Source organism: Dipteris shenzhenensis, chromosome 9, assembly GCF_047967505.1.
Source record: "Dipteris shenzhenensis isolate YYH24624 ecotype China chromosome 9, Dip_SZ_1.0, whole genome shotgun sequence".
In the NCBI taxonomy this organism is placed as follows: Eukaryota; Viridiplantae; Streptophyta; class Polypodiopsida; order Gleicheniales; family Dipteridaceae; genus Dipteris; species Dipteris shenzhenensis.
In genome coordinates this window covers 2,796,924-2,819,720 of record NC_141604.1, presented here as the reverse complement: position 1 = coordinate 2,819,720, position 22,797 = coordinate 2,796,924, and the positions used below count along the sequence as shown (strand labels likewise).

General features: G+C 43.0%; 1 protein-coding gene across 1 annotated transcript; it reads right to left on the bottom strand.

Moving 5' to 3' along the window:
* Positions 1 to 3,228: 3,228 nt before the first annotated feature.
* Positions 3,229 to 22,671, bottom strand: LOC147898075 (mitogen-activated protein kinase 4b-like). The gene is made up of 6 exons (XM_087378979.1): positions 22,218 to 22,671; positions 21,718 to 21,847; positions 10,876 to 11,013; positions 6,810 to 7,142; positions 6,479 to 6,662; positions 3,229 to 3,697 (listed from the first exon to the last, which is right to left on the bottom strand). The coding sequence occupies exons 1-6, from the start codon at positions 22,373 to 22,375 to the stop codon at positions 3,522 to 3,524; spliced, it is 1,119 nt and encodes a 372-aa protein (XP_087235105.1). The 5' UTR covers positions 22,376 to 22,671; the 3' UTR covers positions 3,229 to 3,521.
* Between the last annotated feature and the right edge of the window lie 126 nt (positions 22,672 to 22,797).

The window sequence follows — 22,797 nt, the reverse complement described above, 5'->3', positions numbered from 1 at the left end:
CTCAAACAAAAAACTAGTGAACTCACCAAAGTAAAGAAAGCACGCAAAGTAGGCAAATGGGCAGTTTATCGAGATGGACAAGCACTAATTAGGGATTTCAAATCTAAACCCAAAGACTCTCAGTCTTAAACGGATGTTATAAAGGCCACCTTATGATAGTACTTATAATAATTCAAAAGGAGCCGAGCTTTGTGTACTCCCCCGATCCTTTGGTTTTTCAGATGTAGTCAGTCACTTTTTAAAGGTTGTACTTTGTCTCAGAGACCCATGAGGTCTTTTGCAGATGTTAATAGATATTTCTTTCTTCTTCTTCCTCTCTCTCTCTCTCTCTCTCTCTCTCTCTCTCTCTCACAGCCCCGAGACGGTATGGAGCAGAGGAGAGGAGCTTGCTGATATGACGTTAGGATGAATTGGTGGGAAGAGATGACATGGAGTTGTGGAGCTGGAGACATAGAGACCATTACACAATGCAAAGGATGACATCATGGAGGTGTAGTCCATCTCGGCCTTACTGAGAGTGGACCAGAGTCGATGTGTTGCTCTTGACATGGACACTCCTTTGATGCATTAAAAGATGAAGGATATATATGAATAGAAGGCAAGGTTGAAACTAGGATTGAAGCACATGAGGAACCTTGGTCTCAGGTGATGAAAGCGCTATCATGCATGCCATCCTCTTCTTGCTTGCCTCCGCATTTTAGCTCATGTTCAAGCCTTCTCTCTCATACAATATTATCCTCCAGTAGAATTGCTAGCTTTCTCTTTTGTGTTTTCTTTGATCTCTCATACAGTAGTTCTTGATTGAGTCGTATCATGTCATCTTGTTTTTCTTCTACTTTTTAAAATGTTTTGCATTTTCCTCTTGAGCTACTAAAATTGTTTGAGCTATTTTGGCTTGGGAACTCCTCTTCTTGCTTACATACATTTGATGTACCTTTCCCTTGTTTATTTTTCTATAGTTGTTATGTTTCCATGTTGCGCTAATGTTATTACATTATGTTTACCACATAGAATTCTCTCATTCTACCATATTGGTTGATAATGGCAAGCTTTCTGACCATAAAGTCTTGTAATCATTGTATGGTCACATTCTTCGAGGAAATGTTTTCCATTAGTGTCATTCCCAAGAATGCCTAAACTTGGGAATGAGGCTATGCTAAAAAGGTGGGCATAACTTTAGCATGATTAGTCATGCAAGTGGGTAAAGTAATGGGAAGGAAGCTATGATTATTTTTTTGGACATGGTTTGTTGGGGGGTGATTGTTACCGGTCATGGACATTGACCAAAAGTCTCCATGAGAGAATCTAGAAAATTTGTGGATATTTCTTGGCAAATGTGCTTAGAGTTTGCATTACGTGGTTGGATTTGCCCTAAAGTGCATTTATAGTCACTCTATTTTTTTGATTGTCAAGTGGGGCGCATTTGTGTGTGGTGTTCTTTAGTAACATTTTGGATAGGATCATGTTCTTAACAATGGCATTGGTATATTTCTATCTTGGCAAGAATTTCTCATAGTCAAAGGAGCAATCCATGATTCTTTCTTGTCCAAGTTTTGGTATGTGTAGAGCTCAATAGATGGGCAACTAGTGACATTTAAAGGATGAGTGCTTTTGGATATAAGAATGGGTGAGGGTTTTGAAAGGACTATGTGCCATCCAAAATAGCTATGTGCCTAAAGAGGGTGAGTGTTTTAAAAGGGCAATGTGCCATTTGTGGAAACATATGAGATTTTGAAATGGTTACGTGCCATCTATGCAATAGCCTCTATCGCTTGTTTAGAAACCACTTGCTACCCAAGGTCAATCTTCAAGGTTCATGCTATTGATATGGTATTCAAATTAGGATTTCATAGGTGTAATCATGGGGGCATGAGGTATGGTTACATCCAACCCAAAGAAATTAATGAAATTACCCTCAATAGAACATTCATGCACCGAATAAACTCCGTTTTCATATTTTCAGCATGCTAGCCTTGCATCACCCTTAAATTGACAACACGCAACTCTTGGTGACCCCTAATTATGAGCGACTAGTTGAGCTCAGAGTTCATCCATTTGGGAAGCCAAATCTGCCAATTCCTTTTCCTGAGCATAGAGAAGAGAAAAACAAGGAAAAAAGTGAGACAAGAAAGAGCTTATACCATATGTGCACTCATACTTTGGACCAACGATATGCCCGAGTCTTCATCTTCTTCAAAGACCTCTTCCTATTTAAGTGCCAACTTAAGGCACCTTCCAAATCTTGCACCTTTATAAATTGGATTCTATATCTTAGCAATGGCCACAATTTGTTTATGTAGTACTTTTGAGCCATAGGTTCAACCAATTGTTGCCCAATCTTGTACATACATACATGCATGCATCGCTGCACACGTCTATATGCATACATGCATACATACATACATGCATGCATACAAAGTCTACATGTATGTATACACATACACACGAGCGGTGTGCACACACATACATACATACATCTATGTATGCATGCATGTGCGCACACACATGATGCATTTATTCAGATTCTATTTATGTACATATGGGATTTTTTATGTTATTTGGAGACCCAGTAGCATATACCACATAATATGTGGTCCTTGTTAATGATCAATGATTAGCACAGAAGTGTGGATGGCAGAACTCACCAAAGCTCAGTTGAAGCAGAAAACAACTGAACTAGCGAAGCTAAAAAGCAGCCAAATTGGAAGGCAAGTGGTCAGTTTATAGAGATGGAGAAGCACGCATCAAGGATTTCCAAGCTAAATCTAAATACACTCATTCTACAAATTCGAATAGAGGATAGGATAGGATAGGAGATGCTGTATGCACTCCCCTTTGTACCAGCTCTTTCATGTATTTGGCCTCCAACAGATACTAAAAGCATCATCAGCATTTCTCATTCAAGAAGTTGATAGCTCCACATGTTATGCCGGATGCAAGAGAAATGAGTTATTATGAAAGTAGTCGCTTCTAAGAGTTCGTCTGAATTCTGTACTTTCTAATTTGTCAGTCCCATAGATCGACTGGGTCTCCCTTGGAAATTAATATATTGTTTTGCATGTTTCTTTCTCTCTCAACCAAACCCAAAGGAGGAAAACAAGTCCAACACACAGTCGGACTGTGAGGATCTCACCTGTTTTCAATCAAAACTTAAATACACAGAACTTCTCTTTCAAAGAAATGCAAATGCTTGACAGATGCAGCTCTCATGCAGTAACATCAATTGGCTTGAGTAATCAAGCTAAAAATTACAAGTCCTTCCCTAAATCATATCAAATGTTATCCAAGGTTGATATACTCATAATCCTTCACTTTGAGACAATAGAAAAGCCTGACAGGTAGAAACACTTAACTACAGCTTAACCAGTTGAAGGCTTATGAGCTTGACATTGTGAAGTACATGTTATTAGCAAATTGACAAACTAGAGCTCCTTGAGGACACCATAAATAAGGAATTCTCGAATTGAAAATCATAAGACCACCATCAGTACCCATCAAGACTAGTTTACAATAAATGTTCCTTACTCCTCCATATTGTCTGGACTATAGCTAAGAGACTCCAACCAGATCAGCTCCTTTATATGCTCCTCCGTAAAAGAAGGCTGCTCAAAATCAAAGGTGAAAGGTTCTTGACAACATGGCTCGTCATTGATGTCATGAAGGTTTGCTAAATAAGGGTGACTTAGAGCTGCTTCAACTGAAACACCACACCAAAACAGAGCTGGTTGTCAATACAGAGCATACAAACGAACTATTGCCTGACAACCATGCAATTGCACCCTCTGCTGAGGTAAAAATGTGCCTTGATGCTCTGACTGGGACATTGAAAAAATCTCTCCCATTTCTCACAAAGATTTGCTACCAGACTACAAGATTTTAACTTTAGTATATACATCAATGAAAGACAACAATGTGTCATTTTACACTGCTTTGAAACGAAACATAAACCCAGCATATTATCTAAGAAAGACTGTACAAATCATAAAAAGATATGCCATGTCAATCAACAAGGCTTTCATGTAGAGCATTCCCAGTCTTTTTTTTCGAATTAAGTATGCACTTGGTAAAGACGATACATCTTATAAAATGTAAGCTACAAAAATTCTGTTTCCACTGTCTTCAGCCTTCGTTGCAGCATTTACAAATGCAGAGAGAGGTCTAACAAATGCTTACTCCAACATAAAGTTTGTGGCAGGTATGATGCAGAGATGATAGAATTCAACCTTTGCAAAAACTCATTAGGCATGCTTCCAACTAAATATACATCTAGATAAATCCAGGAACATGCCCAAACTCATCCTCTAAAACACAAAACATGGTGCAGTTTCAATCTCATGACAGTCACTCATGATGTTGAAAATCATAAAGTCCAGCAGCATAACAGGGACTAGCTACTATGACATCTCCACCAATGTCATCAGTGCCCAACAGTGGGTATAGACCATAGTAAAAACATATGCTCTCACACATGCAAATCCACACACCCACACACCCACACATACTTGAGCATCCATTTATACAGAGCTCTTTTACTGAGTTTCTGTCGGCACTCCCGAGGTGAACGGCAATGACAAGGCTAGTACTAAAGGAGAAGTCTTAATCAAAAAGTAGTCCACATTTCCTTCGTTCAAGCTACAACTGCTTGTGAAGACTAAACGATTTCACTTTTGTCTCTCTCAAACGAGCCTCTAAGCAAAAAAATGCTTAGACAATCTAGACTTGGCATACAGCAATGTTCACGAAGGAGCAGCGATGGTCAACAGAAAGATTGTTCAGAGTCCACAACATGGGGATTTGGTATGCGTGAATAGATTCAGCTCTGAGCTATCAAAGCTTTGCAAGTACACTTGCAGATTTGTCGCTAAATTACCTTAGTTTGGTTACTATTTGTGACGAAACTCGTAGGAATTTACCCAAGAACATGCTTAGCACAATTGCGTTGTTCCCTGCAAAGCCTTCCAGGAATAAAAGGTGGTTCATGATCCCATCTTTCACCACTTACTAAAGATTGGCCCGAGACATTGAGCTGGGTGTGCCACCTCTGACCACTACATCTAATTTTAACCTATTCCCCTTCTCTCTTTCTCCTCCCTACTCTTTGCAGTTGCTCTGCTAGCTGCAGTGTTTGTTCTGAGATAGAAGGGGCGCTGAGCAGTTTCAATACAGCTCAGAACTGCCCTATGGCACAAGGCTGAAAGCCTGGCTCTCCTAGAAGCAAGTGGTATGGAAGCTAGGTTTGTTGAGATTCACTTTGCAACACTTTAAACATGCTCAAAAATCCTAGAAGCATCTAAACAATTACGTGGTTCAGAGGGAAGTAGAAACACAGGGTCTCTCATTTATTTGCATGAGGAAGTAGGCAGAGACAGTGAGGGGAACTCATACCGCATAGGATCATGAGTCGTCCAATTCTTTCATTTCAAAATGTCAGAAATGTGTCACATAGAAATGATCACAAACAAGTTTGGCTACACAGTGCAAAAATCATTCTGAGGTTTGGGATTTGAGTCTCAAGATAAAACTGCATTTTTCAACTTGCAAGTACTAAATTTATATTGTACATTTACATGCCGGCAAGAGGCTACTAACAAAACAGGATCTTGCATCAAACTGGCACAGAAATTTGAATGATAGAAGTGTGAAAGCCCTGTTCTCTCATAACTCCTCAATCTTTATTAGGCCTGCATCCACCTCTCTCTCTCCACGTATAGAGCACAATAGCACAAATTGATGTATGCTGATGCTTCTCATCATTGGAAAAGCATATTGTCTTTTATTTGAGGTATGCTCTTTGCATGTACCTCACTAACTTTTGAGTCAAATAAGTATTCATTTCTTCTAAGCTTCATGAATTGGTGACAGAAAGCATGAGAGACACCAATATTGACTAGCCAGCTACCTTATGGGGAGGAATAAGCATGAGTAGGAGATGACTGAGAAACGAACAATGGGCTAATCCACTGGAGGAAAGCTAGGACAATTCTCCCTATGAGAGGAAATGATCGTTTTTAGATTTTGTCTCTCTCTAGATATATCATGGTCACCTTTCTATACATTTTTTGGGGTAAAAGAAAGGCTTGTGGCTAGCACGAGAGAACTGCCATTCCTATTACATTCAACACAAAGTACCACAAAGAGATACATTTACATCAATTTTGCATGCCACACTGCAGGAATAAACCTTCTACAGTACAGTTCAAATTAGTCACCCCCTAGCCATTATTCGGCCCTTAATTAATAGAATATGCAGAACTATGTAAGTTGCATACCTGTAAAAAAACTGAATATTTGCACATCCTAATAAAGGCAACCAAAACCAGACAACCTACTGAATGCTACTGCTACTTGATTGAGCACAAGCAGCTTAGTTGTCTAAACATGCCAACACATCTTTCCCTGTAAATGAGAATCATCTTAAAAACCAATACAATGTGTTTCATTCACTGTTTCAGCATTCAATTTTTAAACCTTGACTAACCTGTAATACGTTGGGCTGGGTCAAAAACAAGCATCTTGTCAATGAGATCAATAGCCTCTGCATTGAAATTAGGGAATTTTTGCACAAGTGACTGCCTTGCGTAGCGAGGTAGCTGCCTAATGTATTTGCGGGCATTATCACTTCTCAAGAATCCCAGATCTTTGTCATCTGGTGAACCTATCAGCTGGAAAACACATTTCATATAGTGCTTCAGTAATACCTAGCTACAGATATTTGTTAGCCTTAATTAAAAAGCGCTATCTTCAATAATAAGAGTATAAATCTATCCACCCCTAGTGGATGAAATGGCATCTAAATCTTTACAAAATACCTCTGTGATAAGCTTCAGCTGTTGAACGTAATCTCTCCCTGGAAAAAGAGGCTCCCGATTCAGTATCTCCATAAATATGCAACCCACGGACCACACATCAATTGCAGCAGTATATTCTGAGCAATTTAGCAGTAACTCGGGTGCGCGATACCACCGGGTGACTACATATTCAGTCATAAAATCTGCCTCAGACGTTGTACGTGCAAGTCCAAAGTCACAGATCTTTAGGTCGCAGTTGGCATTCAGAAGTAAATTGCTTGGCTTTAAATCCCGATGAAGAACATTTGCAGAATGGATGTACTTTAAACCTCGTAATAACTGGTACAGAAAGTACTGCAGAAAAGGACACGTTTTCTATAAAAGCATGGATGTAGTCCACATCATGATCACCAGAAATCTTTAGAATCGTAGGAACGTGAAACGTTTCAAAACTAGGAAATTTTCAAATTTTGTACTTTCGGGCTCTAAACAACATGTCTCACATATAAATGGTACATTCAAATGATGCAAAACATGCTTAATTCTCAATTATAAGCCCTACACAATTGCATACATATGTTCCATTGCTTGTTGTCTAAACATGTCAAGTGCCATAAAATCCAAAGTATATAGGTGTTAATGAATTGAAAATCAACATTTAAATCCAAAAACCGCAGCAAAACTAAAAAATACAAATCAAGCCACGCATGCATACAAATGCTTGTTTGAAAGAGAAGCATTTTGAAACCTGCTGCAAGTTCTCTCTTTCAAAGAAACCTGTTTTGTTGTGACTATGAGCAGCTCACAAACCCTGAAACACACCTCTAGAACAAGTAGCATCTACGAAATGATCCGGCTTCTAGAACTCTGGAGTAATCATGCCGTAAGCAAGTGTAAAAGTATCAATCAAAGTCCAAGAAAATAACTTTCATTCCCAACACACGGTACAGTTTTCAGCAAAGCACTTAATGTTTCTCTGGTGCAATTGCTATTGTAGCTTATAATACATGTATAGACACCTCTAGTTCTCCTACATGAAAGATCACAAATTTTGATCTCATAGGCTTGTTTTGATAAAACTCGCAGAACACTTAAATGTTTTCATCTCACAAATTTTGATCTCATAGGCTTGTTTTGATAAAACTCGCAGAACACTTAAATGTTTTCATCTCAAGATGCAAACTAAACCCCTATCCAGCTAGCTCCAATCATGATCATGACACAATGCTAGCAGCTAAATTTTTTTTAAAGAAATCTTGATTTCTTGATGTCTAAATGTTGCGGCTTGACTTGCCACTGCCACCTGAAGTCTTTCAAGAGGCCAAGTTTATTTACTACCATTGCTGCTCATGGACTTGCAACTGTGATAACTCTCGAATGTCATGTGTACTATCTGGTATCATAAATGGTGGATTGTATAAGTGTGCTTCTTGAAGTTTGAGGGTGCACAAGGAGGAAAGCTTATCAGTCATTCGTGAAGATCAAAGGCTCGGAAAAGAAAAAATGCAAAGCACGCACATAAAAGGTTGTTGGAATGGGATGGCCCTGACTTATATCCGTCTAAAGGATGGTCCTACCTGCCATGGTAGATGTAGATCTCTAAAAAGTGGTCATTGACTTCTCGGTACTTCTCACGCAACCGGATTAAGGACACTAAAAACCAACGATGATTCAGCCTATGGACAGATCTAGATAAAACACAAAGGCATTATTTCTAAACATGTGCATCTGCATTGCAGTCGTAGCAAGTGCTTATTCCATGACACACCAAATCCCTCAAGTATCATCTAGAGATGTTTCAGATGTAATGTAGGCAGATACATATATATGAATACAGGAAAATGCCCAAACTCAGCCTCTGAAAACACAACACATAGTAAATTCAATCTCATGATAGTCACTGACAAGACTGAACCATAAATTCCATCACATAGTAAGGACTAACTACTATGACATTGACGTTATCAGTGCCCAACAATGGTGTAGACCCCAGTATATCATATACTCTCACACATACAGATCCACAAACCAAACAATTTGAGCATCCAATTATACAAAGGTAGTTTCCTGTTTTTCTACTTCTTCATTGTCCAGGGCCATGTATGCTTTGTCTTCCTGGAAACTCTACGATACTTCATGAATCTTGTTTTTATAGCAGAATTTTTTAAAGTGCCCCTTCTTCCCCCTGTAATCGCATGCCCATTCGGCTTCTCCTGCTTTTTGCCTTCAAGCTTTATGCTCTTATGCCTTTGCAAAACTGCCTTTTTATCACCTTCATACACTACCTTCTCCATCCTTTATTCTCGTTCTAGAAGTGCTGTGTCAAAGCATGTTCACGTGCCAATTGTATTGCTTACACAAAACCCACATAGTCTACAGGTGCTCTAACACTGTGTGTCCCACTTCGATTTCTCTTGGGCACTGCCTATTCTCCTTTCGGCTCTCAAAAACAACTCCCTTGCAGTTTTTCTCCGTCAGGCCAACTTCAGCCTTTTTTTGTGATACAGGAAAGTTTCACCTCTTGAATTCTTCCACTGTTGATGAAGAGCCACTGCTATTGACGTTTGAATCTTCCAGCTCCATTGTTCTTCATTTTGAGCCTGCTCTGATACCAATTAATAAATATGGACATATGTTCTCAAGAGCTTGAGAAATGAAACCAGTTGAAAGCCAACCCGTGTGTGTGTGTGTGTGTGTGTGTGTGTGTGTGTGTCATTGAGATCAGGCCAACCAGCCTTGTTGCTTCAGTTACAAATCAACTTGAGATCTTGACCACAATCTCAACCCATTCAATATCAATAGATGACTATCACCTCAACACATGACTACCATCTCTACTCAACATTTAATTGAAATCTGAACTCCGATATCTGCATCATGAATACAATAAACCTTGTTTATGTACAGCTGACGCACCACCATAATCTGCAGAGTAAGTCGCAGCTCTACTCAGCATGATTGCCAACTCCTATAGTCATCAATTACAGCAGAAGAAGGTAGCTGTTCTCATATCCATCCAAAAGAGGTCACAGCAGACCAAACAAAGAAGGATTACAAGATGAGGCAAGAACAATTAAAGGATTATAAGATGAGGCAAGAACAATTACAGGTCGTAGCCCCTGATTTTGGCGTGAGCTTATGACAATGGCATAGTTCATGTGATTCACATACACGTGATTTTATACCCCTATGGACTTGACCTGCAAGGCTAGAATCTCCAACAGTATAAGACACAAATTCTTGTTGGGGTAGTAGGGTCAATGCTCCACCTATGAGCCCCACATGAGGAAGACCGAGGGGCTTGACACCTGTGATGTAGGCACGGATTGTGCCAGTAGGCAGCAGGATGAGTTGGCAGTAGAGCAGTGTGGTGGGCTGATGCAACAGGAAGAATGTATATATATATATATATATATATATATATGAGGGAGAGAGAGAGAGATATATATATGTACAGCCAAATGGGCTGCTAGAAGTCCCAGCACATGGTGGCACGGAGGCATACAGATCTTGGAGAAGCATAGGATCTCACATTAGCGGCCGGACCCTGCAGCAAGTGTGAGGTCACCCACAGGTGATTGTTTTGTATGTTTTTTGACCTACCTTTGGTGCAATTTTGGCTGGTCATTTTGCTGTGCCTGTTTGCAATAGCTCTGTACACATGCCATGTAAAGAATGATCTTGAGTGCTAATGATTCTGGCAACAATTGTTATGCTGGCTAGGTTACAGTAAGCTTGTCACATCCGTTTTCTATCATCCCTAAAAGAAATCCAGCAGCTTGGAGATGTATGCATCGTTTTTCTTCACAAAACTCAAATCCCTTATTGTTAATTTGCTCCCCTTGAGATAAATTTCCCTCCCTACCATGCACACATATAAGTGATTCTGCCTCTATTATAGGCTCTAATGACATTTACAGTCGATTACATCTACCAAAGGGAAATGTTGTAATATGTCACTAAAGAAACTTAAATGATTGCAACAAACGATCAAGTTCTTCACAAAGTAAAAGGGCTATGGAGAAGCAGCCTTCAAGCCTACAAAGCCAGTTCTTTTGCAGATACAGATGGGAAAGAAATGGCAAACCTGACAGTGGTCCTCTGTTAATGGTTGGCTTGAGCGAATAATTTGATGTAGATCTGTGTCCATGATCTCATAGGCAATATATACATCTTTAAAATCATCCCTCCTGGGTGGACGGATGATATCTCTTATGGCAACGATCTGCATGGGAAAATCAAATAAACCACCATCTCCTTGAATTACTATCAGATTCAAAAAGTAGGAAAGACGACTCAAATAGAACTTAAGAACATAGCAACATGGAAGCAAGAAAAGGAATTGGCATGAGACAGGAGAACACCACGTTCATGCCAAATAAATCGCCTGCAATACCTGACTTCACATATTAATCTACAACCAAAACCTAGCTGCAACAAAAATATCATGGATTAAAACAAGAGAGCACATGCTGTGCTCGATAGCACTGCCCTATTAATAGAGGAGGATGCTCATGAGTTGATTTGGGAGGGCTGGCCACGGGGGGCTGGCGGGGGGGGGGAGAGAGAGAGAGAGTACGTGAGTGTGTGTGTGTGTGTGAGAAAGAAAGAAAGAAAGAGAGAGAGAGAGAGAGAAAGAGATCCAAAATTAGAATAGATAGGCATGGCAAAAAATGATTAGAGGGACACTTTTTTTAAAAAGTGTCAGGAAAGCACTGCCTGCAGGGCAGTGCTAATAAATGACTGACTTTAGATATTGCTCAACAATTGACTTCAGATATTACTCTACAACAAAAACCTAGCCACAACAAAAATATCATGGATTAAAATAAACACATATATCTAGATGAATCAAGGAACATGCTGAAACTCATCCTCTAACGACAAAACAGAGTGTAGTTCAAACCTCATGACAGTCACCTGCAACGTTGTCAAGTATAAAACCCACACATAGCAGGGGCTATCTACTACATCTCCACCAACATTAGGGTGTAGGCCATAGTATAACATACAAACACATATATCCACACACATGAGCATCCAATTCTACAAAGTTCTTGGTATTCAGTTTTTGTCGACATCTAGGTGAAGGGCAGACAATTGGAGAAAAGGCTGATCAAGAGTAGCCTTCATCCAAGCTACAAGTGGCTGTAAAGGCAATGACGTGTCATTTTAATCTCTCCCATTCCAAGCACAAAAAACTTTTAAAAAATAGCTGATGGGGCAACTCTCCACTATAATAAAATATATACACATTATATCATAAACACAGCGACAATGACTTTGACAATTGAAAGCCTACAGCGTGCACGAAGCACAAAAGCCAACTACTAATCCTCATGGGACTATGCGAAGAACGTGGCACAAAGAGAAACCACGGCTATTGCATCCAAGTGCTTCATGGCACATTTCCCTTTATGCTTTGAGAGCAGCATGCATAAAGCCCAAACCTGATGCCACGTGCATGTCCAACCAATTCTTTTCTTTGGGGCTATCAACTAAAACAAGTCCACAACCTTTGCAAGGGCATGAGCTCACTTTGGTTGTTCAAAAGTATACATGAAGTCCCTAAAGGGATATTCGTGACTCATTCTTCAGTAACTCTCTGTAAATGGCCAACTAATAATATCCTCATGAGTTGTGTTGAACTCCAAAAGTTGATATGTGAATATCTTTTATGCCATAATTTTAAAAGTTGCATTGGTTAATCATCTGATGACCTTGCATGATGATTCGGTGCTGATGCTAGCATTTTTCTTTAACTGTTTTTCAAACAAGTTGATATACTTTGGATTTGTCTGTGATTATGCATTCATTTCCATTAGAGATTTTATTTCCTACTAAAGAGGCCAATGTAATAAGAGGCTGGGGGGAAAAAGGGCACTTTTTCTCTTTATACACTTTCCCCCCCTAACCTCAGTTAGATGAGATAGTCACCACACATGCATTGACCGTAGTTAGGGTCCATCCTAGGGTTTTGTCTCTACCTCAAGAGAGCTCAAGGAGATGCTCCCAGGGTAGGTGACTGCTCCTACAGCATTTTCGCCTGTTCTAGGTACATAATCTGTGCTGGTTGAGCTCATTTTGGGCAGAGTTCACTTTCTACAAGGCTTCTCCAGGTGGGCGATTCTTCCTGGTAAAGATTCGTCACATTTGGAGGCTGTTTGGAGCAGATCTATTGCAGGTCGATGTGTCAAAAGGTTGTTCTCTAGTCGCCACTTTCTGTGAACCTTTGCATATCTTCTGCATGACCTCTGTCAGTTGGTTATTGTATGATCATTGGTTTATCTATGTTTTATATTAGCTGTATTATGCTATAGACAAGTGTACGTCTGTTTTCCAACACTTGGTTCACCTACATGTAGGAAGGCATGTCAGCCTCATAGGCCTCCCTTGTGTGCTATTTCTTAGATGGTATAAGAGCCAGACTTGAGCTAGACATGTGAAGCTCAAAATTGAGCAAATCTTCAATGAAATGCCTGAAACGGTTTCGCTGAAAACCTGAAACTAACTAAAAACCTCTGGGACAATTTTTTGCAGAAATTTGAGGATCTTTTTATCAGAAATTCAGTGCATTTTCTCACAGAAATCGAGTATATTTTAAGTAAGAAATTCGGCTTTTTGTTTCAGAAATTGGTGCTCTTTGTCTCAGACATTGGGCTTTTAATATCTGAAATGGAGAGCTTTGTCTCAGACATAATATCTGAAATGGAGCTTTGGTCTCAGAAATTGGGTCAAAATTCTGTAATTAAAGTATGTTGATAGCTCTAGACTCTTTACATATTAAAAAACATATAACTAGTGTTAGAAATCGACCAACAGAGGGTATGCACAGCAGAAGACTGATAGAAGAATAGCCCAGGAGCTCACACAGTGTGTGTGGTGTGTGGAATCACAAACTTCTTAACTTTTGTGTACTTCATATAGATGTGTAGACTAGTAAATAGACAATGATCCAGCCAGATATATAAACCACCAAAACAATATATATATGTCCAAAGCTATGGAAGAGAGATCCAAAGTCCCACCAGAGTGTGGTCCTTTGATCTTACCACAAGGTACTTCTACGATCTGCCGGATATCTCTAGAGCACTAAGCCTGTGTGCTCCACCTCGAGCATATGTAGACTCTCCGTCCAAATCCCTTCCACCCTACTGTCCAGAAGCCAGCCTAGGTGGGCAGCACCCTGAGCTCAGTCTGCAGCTCGATGTCAGCCTCCTCCTCCTCCTGTGTGTAGGTCCAAGGGAGGGCTTCCTGCTGCTCCTAAACTGCTGTTCCAAGTGATGAGGAAATGGGGCCTATGGCCCCTGGCAAGGCAGCCCTTGAACCAACCGACCCAGCAGAGGGATGAACCAACCCCCTGCTGGCCGCCTTGTGCTGCTGCCGCACAGCCCCCCTCGTGTGTACTAGCTGACTGGCTGGCCCCCTCCAGTTTCCTTTATTTTGGGGCTGTGTGCTGGGCCATGTCGCCGACCAGTGACCGACCAGATCCATCCCCCCCACCAGCTTGTGGAGCTATAAAACCAGGGCAAATGCCCTTCATACAGTGCGAGGCCCAGCCCTCTTGGTTCCAACCTGTTCCAGGCCTGTTAGGCTGGCTCTGACCAGCCCTACCAGCTTGTCTACTGGCCGCCTTTGCTGCTGGCATCTCCCGCCGTCTGTGCACAATAACCAGGGCTTGCTGCAGCCTGCAGGTCGCTTTCCTGCCCCCACACCAATTGGCTCTCCATGCAGGCGCCCCTTTCCTGGGAACACCTTGCCACATTGTGCTGTGAGGTGCTGCCCATACGGCAGCCCCCTTTCTCTCTTTTCTCTGGGCATGTTCTGCCCAAGATCTCCCTCCCCCACGCTCTCCTCATTTGGGGGCTTACAGATGGGACCTGTCCAACACCCCCTCTCACCGACACATCTTGGCCCAATACCAACACGTCGATGACGTTGCCCCAGCAACTCCCATGATGGAACCCTCTGAAACAATCCGGTGTCGATTCTGGTTCGAATCAGTGGATCTTGCTCCTTCCGGTCTGGTCCTGCACAAGCAAACCATCCTGGTACACAAGTCCATCCAAGGTAGCACCAAATGGCACCACCACCTTCAATCACGTTCCCGCCTTGGAACTAGAGCAATCCAAACACCACCATCTTCCAGCTCGTAGTGAGTGAACAACCTAGAGTCTTCCAGGCACCATGCTCTTAGGGTCTCTTTAAACTCGTCCTTTCTTTGGCAAGGTCCGCAACAAAAAAACCATCTCGAGAAATGAAATCCCAAGAATATTTCCAGATAACCTGGACTACGAACTCTCATTCAGCTCTCAAGCAAGTACTCTTTTGGCTTCAGTACACCTTGTCCAAAATCACCTTAGTAGTAGTGAGTACAAAGAGTATAAGTTAGGCTTTCTCCCTGATGCATTGGTATCAAAGCTTCATATTTTCTTTCCTAAGATAGGGAGGTGCAGTTCAAGCACAGCCACTATTTTATGGTATAGACAAGATGTCACGAGGATGTGAGTTTATGGGACTTTTGATTTGCGACTCCCGTAATTTACGCGTGACTGACTTGAGCCTCTGGGACGCGAGAGTCTGGCCACATGCGCGGGACTTAGGAATTAAAATTCCTAGCGGGCCCTTGGAAATTGTGAATGTGCGCCCAGTTACTAGGCAATGAATGGAATATTACGAAGCACTTTCTACCATTCCCGATGGTATTTATGGTTTACCTTTCTCCTAGCCATCGGGTTTTATGGGTTTCATGTCATTACAGGGACTATTCTCCTGATAATACGCGGTATTCGTCAATATATGGGTCGTTTTAGCTCTTCCCATCACTTTGGCTCTGAAGCAACTGCTCGGTGCCAACATTCCGTGGACGTGGTTCGGTCATTTTCATTCGTCCCTATCTATTGGTGGGGAGGTCTATAACGAGGTATGGGCCTTGCCCTTCCCCAAAAAAGCGAGATGCGAGTAACTGGTAAACCCAACAAGTTGGAAAGCCCGACGTTGTGGGGGCGGGCTGGCCCTGAGGGTAGGCTTGTAGCAGGTGGAGATCCGTTCATTCCTAGGACCAAAGTTTGCAGCAGGGGGCCAAAAGAGTGGTGCAATTAAAAATTGTTATTTTTAGCACACGACTCCAAAAAGAGCAGAGAGCCCTGCTTTTGGGTACATGAGGCCAAATCCAGGGCCAAAAGGGGAAGAACAGTGGTTCACGCAACTTCTAGGAGCTGCCAGGAGCTTCCAGTACAGAATCGCCACCTGCCAAGAGGTCCAAGGAGCTGCCAGAAGAAATCGCAATCTGCCAAGAGGCTGCCAGGGAGCTACAGGAGAATTCGCAATTTGCCCAGGAACCTATCTGGGAAATTCGCAATTGATCAGGGGCTGTCCAGGAGTAGTGATTTGATTCCAGGCTGCACAACAGCTGCTGCAGGTGTGCGGGTTGCTTCCAGGCTGAGCAGGAGCTGCGACAAGGATTTCGACCTGTTTTCTAGCTGTCTTTTGGGCTGTTGCTGCTGATTTTGGAGCTTTCCAGGCTTGGGCGACTTCTTCCGAGTTGCCTTTAGGCTGTGCCAGGGATTGATTGCCATATAGTTTGGCTGTTTGGGGCTTCTCTACAATTGTTCAGCCGTCTCTGGCTAGTTGGGCATTGGGTTGTGCAGGTGCAAGAAGCGCACAGTCAGTTGATGCGTTTGGGGCTCTGCTGCACACTTGGTTGGCAGGAAGATTGCTAGATTTCCTAGTAATTGGATGCCTATTCGCCATATACGGTTGAGCAGGGATTGCAGGGTGTGCAGGGTGTGCAGGGTATTGGAAGTCTGTGGGCAGTGGTTTGCCTGTGGTGCAGCTTTCAGGAGACCTTGTGATCAGCCGCTTGGCTTTATATGAATATTTAAGAAATACCGCAAGGGGCACCATCGTTTGGGGCCAATAGGTGTCCTTGTTTCTGAGTAGGAGCGCTCTAGCTCCCTGTGATTAAGTTTGTGGTGATTAATTGTTTGGCTATTTACTGTGTATGCTATAGTTAAAGTGGATCTCACCACCATTTAATCTAAGGACGCTGGTTTCACAAGATTCGGAAAGGACACCGTGAGTACTAGTGACAAGTCCAACATCGGTGCATTTGGGGAGATCTGGATGCATGCTCTAATCAAAAAATTAGTAATCCACCAATGAGGAGGCTCCAACATTTAATATTTGTTGGAAACACAAAGGCCTCTCATTGGTGGAGAGACCTACCACTTATCCCTCAAGTTATCTACACTAGGCAACATTTCATGGAATTTTTTTGATGGTTGGATCAAAAGTTGATCCAATGATGGAAGGTTAAAAGGCTATGAGACGTTGGATCCTTTCTTCATCCAACGACTCAAATGTGGGATGTGGCAAATGTACATTCATGATGACCTGCATGTTTAAGTAGAGCCCTTGGATGGGATCTTAATCCAAGGCCCCACAAGTGGCGTGTATCGTGCGCCCTTGAATTGGAGATGAGAATCCAACGATTCGTGAGAGGCGCCAACCACGGGTCCTTGGATCTAGAGTTGATCTACGATCATGAACGCGCAAGGGGGAGCAATAGTGATGCCTGAAGATTTCAATTGGGGCCATTAGATCTACTTTAGATCTAATGACCATGAAGTGGCACCCAAGGTTTTGTTTGGGGCCACTAGATCTAAAGTAGATCTAATGGCCATGAAGCAGCGCCGCACGATGATTGTCGATGCGGGATCGAATCCTACGGCCTATAATCAACGCTCATCATGAAATTAATGCCTCCAACTGCTCGTAGTTTGCTCTTGGACCATTAGATCTTATGTAGATCTAATGGCTCAAAATCTGTGACTCATGTGAGTCATTAGCCACGTTGTCAAAATAGTGAAATTATGTCATTTGATACACCTTACCACTCAAAATTTCACCTAGAATTAGGGGGATTCTCCATTCCTTACTCATTACCTTATGAGGCCCTTTTTGACCCACAATCTCCCCTAACGGAGAAGAAGGATCCGCTTCCCAAGCCTCACCAACACAGAATCCCACCCCGGCCACAAAGGCCCTAATGATAATTTCGGCCATAATGGCCAGATGCAAACCATGATGCAGATGTAGCAATAGCAGGTAGAGAGTCTCTGTACTCGCATGCTTCAGCTCCAAAAGATGCGGGATGATCTTAAGTAGGCTGCCAAAGAGCACAAGAGAGCAGCTCGGGAGGCAAAAGAAGAGCGTAATCACGAGGCTCAAGAAGCCGAGGAGCTCAGAGAGACCGAGGCTCGAGAAGCCAGGGAGCTTAGAGAGTGCACCGCTCAAGAGAAGGAAGAACGGGACTGAAATCTTCTCATTTCTCTACTCCGCCCACAGAGAGATGAGGAAAGGGAGAGTTCCGCAAGCCGTCAAAGCTTCATTTCCCGAGAAGCTCAATTTTCTTTGATATGATGGTAAGACTTAACAGTCTAGTGTTGATTTTGTGGCTCAACCAATTCGAAAGCTATTTTCCAATTGTGCCTACGAATGACAACAAGAGGTTAATTCTCGCATCGATGCATTTACAAGCGAGGCGGTCACCTAATGGCGTAAGTGGCAGAAGGACCACTACGATGTAGACGAGGAGACACCTCATTATGGGTGGACAGAGTTCGTGAAAGATATCGGAGCACAATTCCTAGCATCTTAGTGCCTAACAAATTGCAGAATTAGTTCTTCGAGATGTCCAGGGGGACACAGAGATGATGAATCACTACGCCAATAAGTTTACTCAGGGGTCGATACAATTGCACAGCAGGAGGGAACACCAGAAGCTGAGCAAGTTTCTCCATGGTTTTGCGTAGAGACATCCAATGGTATGTTCATAGTTTCAGGCCACAGGATTATGAGAGTGCATATGAGCTTGCTCAGAATTTCAAGCTCATGCACAAGGGTCAAGGATCCAAAAGCAAGAAGTCCCAGGATTCCGCCGCACCAGGAGATGGTGGGAATGGGCAGCAGAAGAACTATTGGATGACGAAGGATAGCAGCAGCTATGGTGGTTTCTTGGATGCAGTGACACGAGCAATCTATGCCAAAGAGAACCGATGCTTCCATTGTCATGTGTAGGGCCACAAGAAGCACGATTTCTCGTACTTCAAGATGCTCCAGGTAGAAGGAGCCACATCAAGTGGTTCATTCACAGCTTCCACTCCTATGGGGACAACATTAGTGGTCATCGAGGAGCTTGGAGATCAGAAGCCTCGTAAGTTCCCAAAATGTTTCAGTTCTACGGCTAGATTGGTGGTCAAAAGATCCTCATCCTTGCAGATTCAGAAAGTTCTGAGGATATCATTTCCACCAAAGCAGCCAAGCAGGCCCTTATGTCAATGGATACAATTGCCCCGAATGGTGTATTTCCAAGACAGTAGGTGGAGAGCAACATGTACGTCACCTCAGCCACTCAGAAGATCTCAGGATGGGTAGACAGTCGGCCACTCAGGACTTAGGTAGCAAATATCATCTTGGGGGACACGATGGCAGTACCAATTTTAAGTTCGACGACCTACTATCAAAACCAGGGCTTAGATATCAAGATCCCAAGCTATGGGTCCGAGTCCATCTCTTGGCTTCTGGATATTCTGCCTCGACCCTTGATTCCAGCAATTTAGAATACACGAGTCAGGACCCCCAAGTAGGAAGCAATACTACAAAAGGACCAAGTGTTCCTCACGACGAGTTTCCCTCTGTCCCTATCACCAATATGACCGGAGTGTTAGAATTATTATCATATTCTAGGCAGTGGCCAATGTATTGTAACAAGTAGGTTAGGGGCATTTTTCCCTCATTGAGGTTTTTCCCCCTAACCACAGTCTAATCCCTAACTATGGTTAATGGATAAGATAGGGTTTTGTCAATTAGACAAAACCTCTCACTTCTTTTTTCACATTTGGTATCAGAGCAGGACAAGCTCTTGGACCAGCTCCTCCTGCCCAAGCTCTCAGCTTTCACAGCTTGTGTGCAAGCCCACAGCCCGCGCTCATGTCCGTACAACTTTGCGCCATCTATGCATCCGTACAGCTCTGCATAGGCGTCCATACAGCTCCATCACCATCTCCATCGCCAGCAGATCTGCACCGCCGTACTGCCATACAGATTTCATTGGCGGCCGTACAGCCCGATTTCCATACTGCTGCATCAGCTCGCCGTGTTGCTGCAGGTCCATACCAGCTGCTGTACATCCATACAGCTGCGCCACACGTGCGAACTCTATTCCTTCTGCATCAGCACCGTACAGCCCGTACCGGGTTCCATACACCATTCTGCACAGCGCCTTTCCGTACAGTCAACTGTACAGCTGACGTCAGCTGTCCATACAGCCGTACAGTCCGTACTGTACGGACTGTTGCTGTTCTTCAGATCAGGGTGCCTTTACAGGGTACTCCAGAAAGATGGTTGTTTGCAGAGCTTTCATTGCAGGTGAACATCGGAAGGAGTTTTTTGTCAGGCATTGGTGCAGAGAGCCATTGTTTGGCCTGCATTTTGGGAGCAAATTTGGGGCTTTTGCATTTGTTGCAGAGAATTGCACAAATTTGGGGCTTTTAGTTCATTTGCCCCTTGGTCATTCATATCATGCATTGCAGGATCAGCAGCATTCTTGGGGCTTTTGCATTTGTTGCAGAGAATTGCACAAATTTGGGGCTTTTAGTTCATTTGCCCCTTGGCCATTCATATCATGCATTGCAGGATCAGCAGCATTCAGTCCAGGATCAGGTCTGGATCAGGGAGCAGCAGATCTTCCCCTTCCAAGGCATCTACAGGTTCTGGTTCAGCTCCGGACAGCAGCAACAGGGGGAGCAGCCCCTTTATTCGTTCAGTTCAGGTTCTACAGCGAGGTTTAGGTCTTCTGCAAAGAGGGTTTATTCCCTCGTACAATATTTATTCTTTCCGTTGTATTCAGCCCTGTTGGGCAGACACATATTCGATTGTTTATTTTCCCTCTCCAAAGGCCCATTATATTCCTCCCTTACATTTTCTCACTCACTCCACAGTTCCAGTTGTGTTTTGATTGCATTATTCTTGCAGTTCAGGTAGTAGTGAGTATAGAGAGAGACGAGTTAGGCTTTCTCCCTGCTACAGAACGAGAGTTGTCAGTAGAGGGCTGGCAAAATGGAGGATGCGGGTAGGGGCAGCAGAAAAATGGGCACAAAGATCTTAAGCAGTACAATCCAGACATGGGACAGCAAATAGACAGTGTACATGGCTAGGACCAAGCTCCATGCCGGCTTCTAATTGGACTGGAATAGTATTAGGGCAGCAATTATTACCCCTAGCAGCTCCTTTTTAGTCCCCGCCGCTCCTACAGCTCTTTTTTACTGTCCTGCTGCTACTCTCATAGCCTCATCACTTGCTTACCAAGGCTGCATGTAATATATAAAAAAAGGGTGAGCCCCTTTCGCAGACATTTGGGGTACAAATAATCGTTACAGTCCAAAATAGGGTTCATTTCAAGCTGTTTGAGCTTTCACCCCTCTACATTTCCGTGGCTTCTGCTCTATATTGTTGATTTTGGGGCATCCAAAGACATTTATAATCCCCAAGTGGTGCACTGCCACCTAATCATCCCAAATCATTTCTCTTCCAAGTGATAATCTTCTTTCAAGACCCTGGTCTATAACATATGAAATATCTGACTGCACAAGCTTCACCCTCCCATAAATACGCGTTAACAGAAGACAGAACCCGCCCAAACAAAGAAACTGTCGTTTGAATATCACGGCAAGGTCATGAAAAACTCTACAAGCTTAGATACTGAGATCTTAGACGGAAAAGCAATGATTCTCAAGTTAGTCTACACGGACTGCACATACTCCCAAACATACAGCAAGATCAAAATTCACATTCCGATCTCTGACATACTACTACTACATATAAATTCCAAGTGCTAAAGGCAATATCCGAAAAGACAGAAAGGTACATTTTCGTGATCCAGGTGCCGCAGTAACTTGATTTCTCGTAGTGTGCGCTTTGCATCAATCCTGTTGTCGAACGCGTTCCCAATTTTCTTAATTGCCACTTCTTCATTTGTCTCAGAATTGATTGCCGAACTATAAAATGACAGAATTCCCACTAAATTAGCTCAAACATTGTCTTTCCGTATGTTGGGTTTTCGTCTAACCTAAAGCCAACACGCAGCTCTCACGTGTACATCGACGATACATGCCTGCCTCTAACTGGTGGTAGGGGAACTGTATAAGATGCCCTTTTATGAATAAATAAGCAAGCCAACAACATCAACAACCAGAAAATTTCTAAGATACCCTTTGGAAATATCATGAAAGACACATAGGCCTGATGCAAGACGGAACACGAGAAACATGAGAATGTATCCATTCACAGCCCGAACGTCTACAGCCAAATGACCAACCCTGGCTCACAGCTAAAACAGAAAGAATGTAACCAAGCTTGGCCCTTTACCAGACAATGCCATAAGCCCCGCGGCCGAGAGGACGAATAGGGGGCACATACTTCGCCGGCACCTCAAATAAGTTGCCAAAGATGTTATATTCAATATACTGGCCTCCATGAGTCTGGACGCCTGGAACAAGCCCCTCTGCGGCGTTGGCTACGTCCATGAGGCAGTTTGCATGGATCAAGGAGCAGCAAGTTTGGTTGTGCTAATAAACGGACGTGTTTTTCTGCGAGAGACGAGGAAAATGTCTTGAAGGCGCACTGAAAACTAGAGCTGGGTGTGGTCGATGAAGCTAAAGCTGGACCGATACCTTGAGTTGTGGACGATTGGAAGTACGGGAAGAGAAGGGCTTAGGTTCCAAAACTGCAAGCTCAAGCTGCAGGCATCCTGGAGCAGGAGAGGCTATGGCGACGGCCTGGGCTGTGGCTATGGCTATGGCGATGGCTGCTTGGGGCGTCCCGCCGAAGGTCAAAGGTACCAAGTCCAACGCACGTGCTTTCATTTCCTGGTCAACTTAGACGTTGACCACCACCGTGTTCACACAAAACTCTTCTTCACCAATTGGGGTTTCCAGTTTTTCCCTCG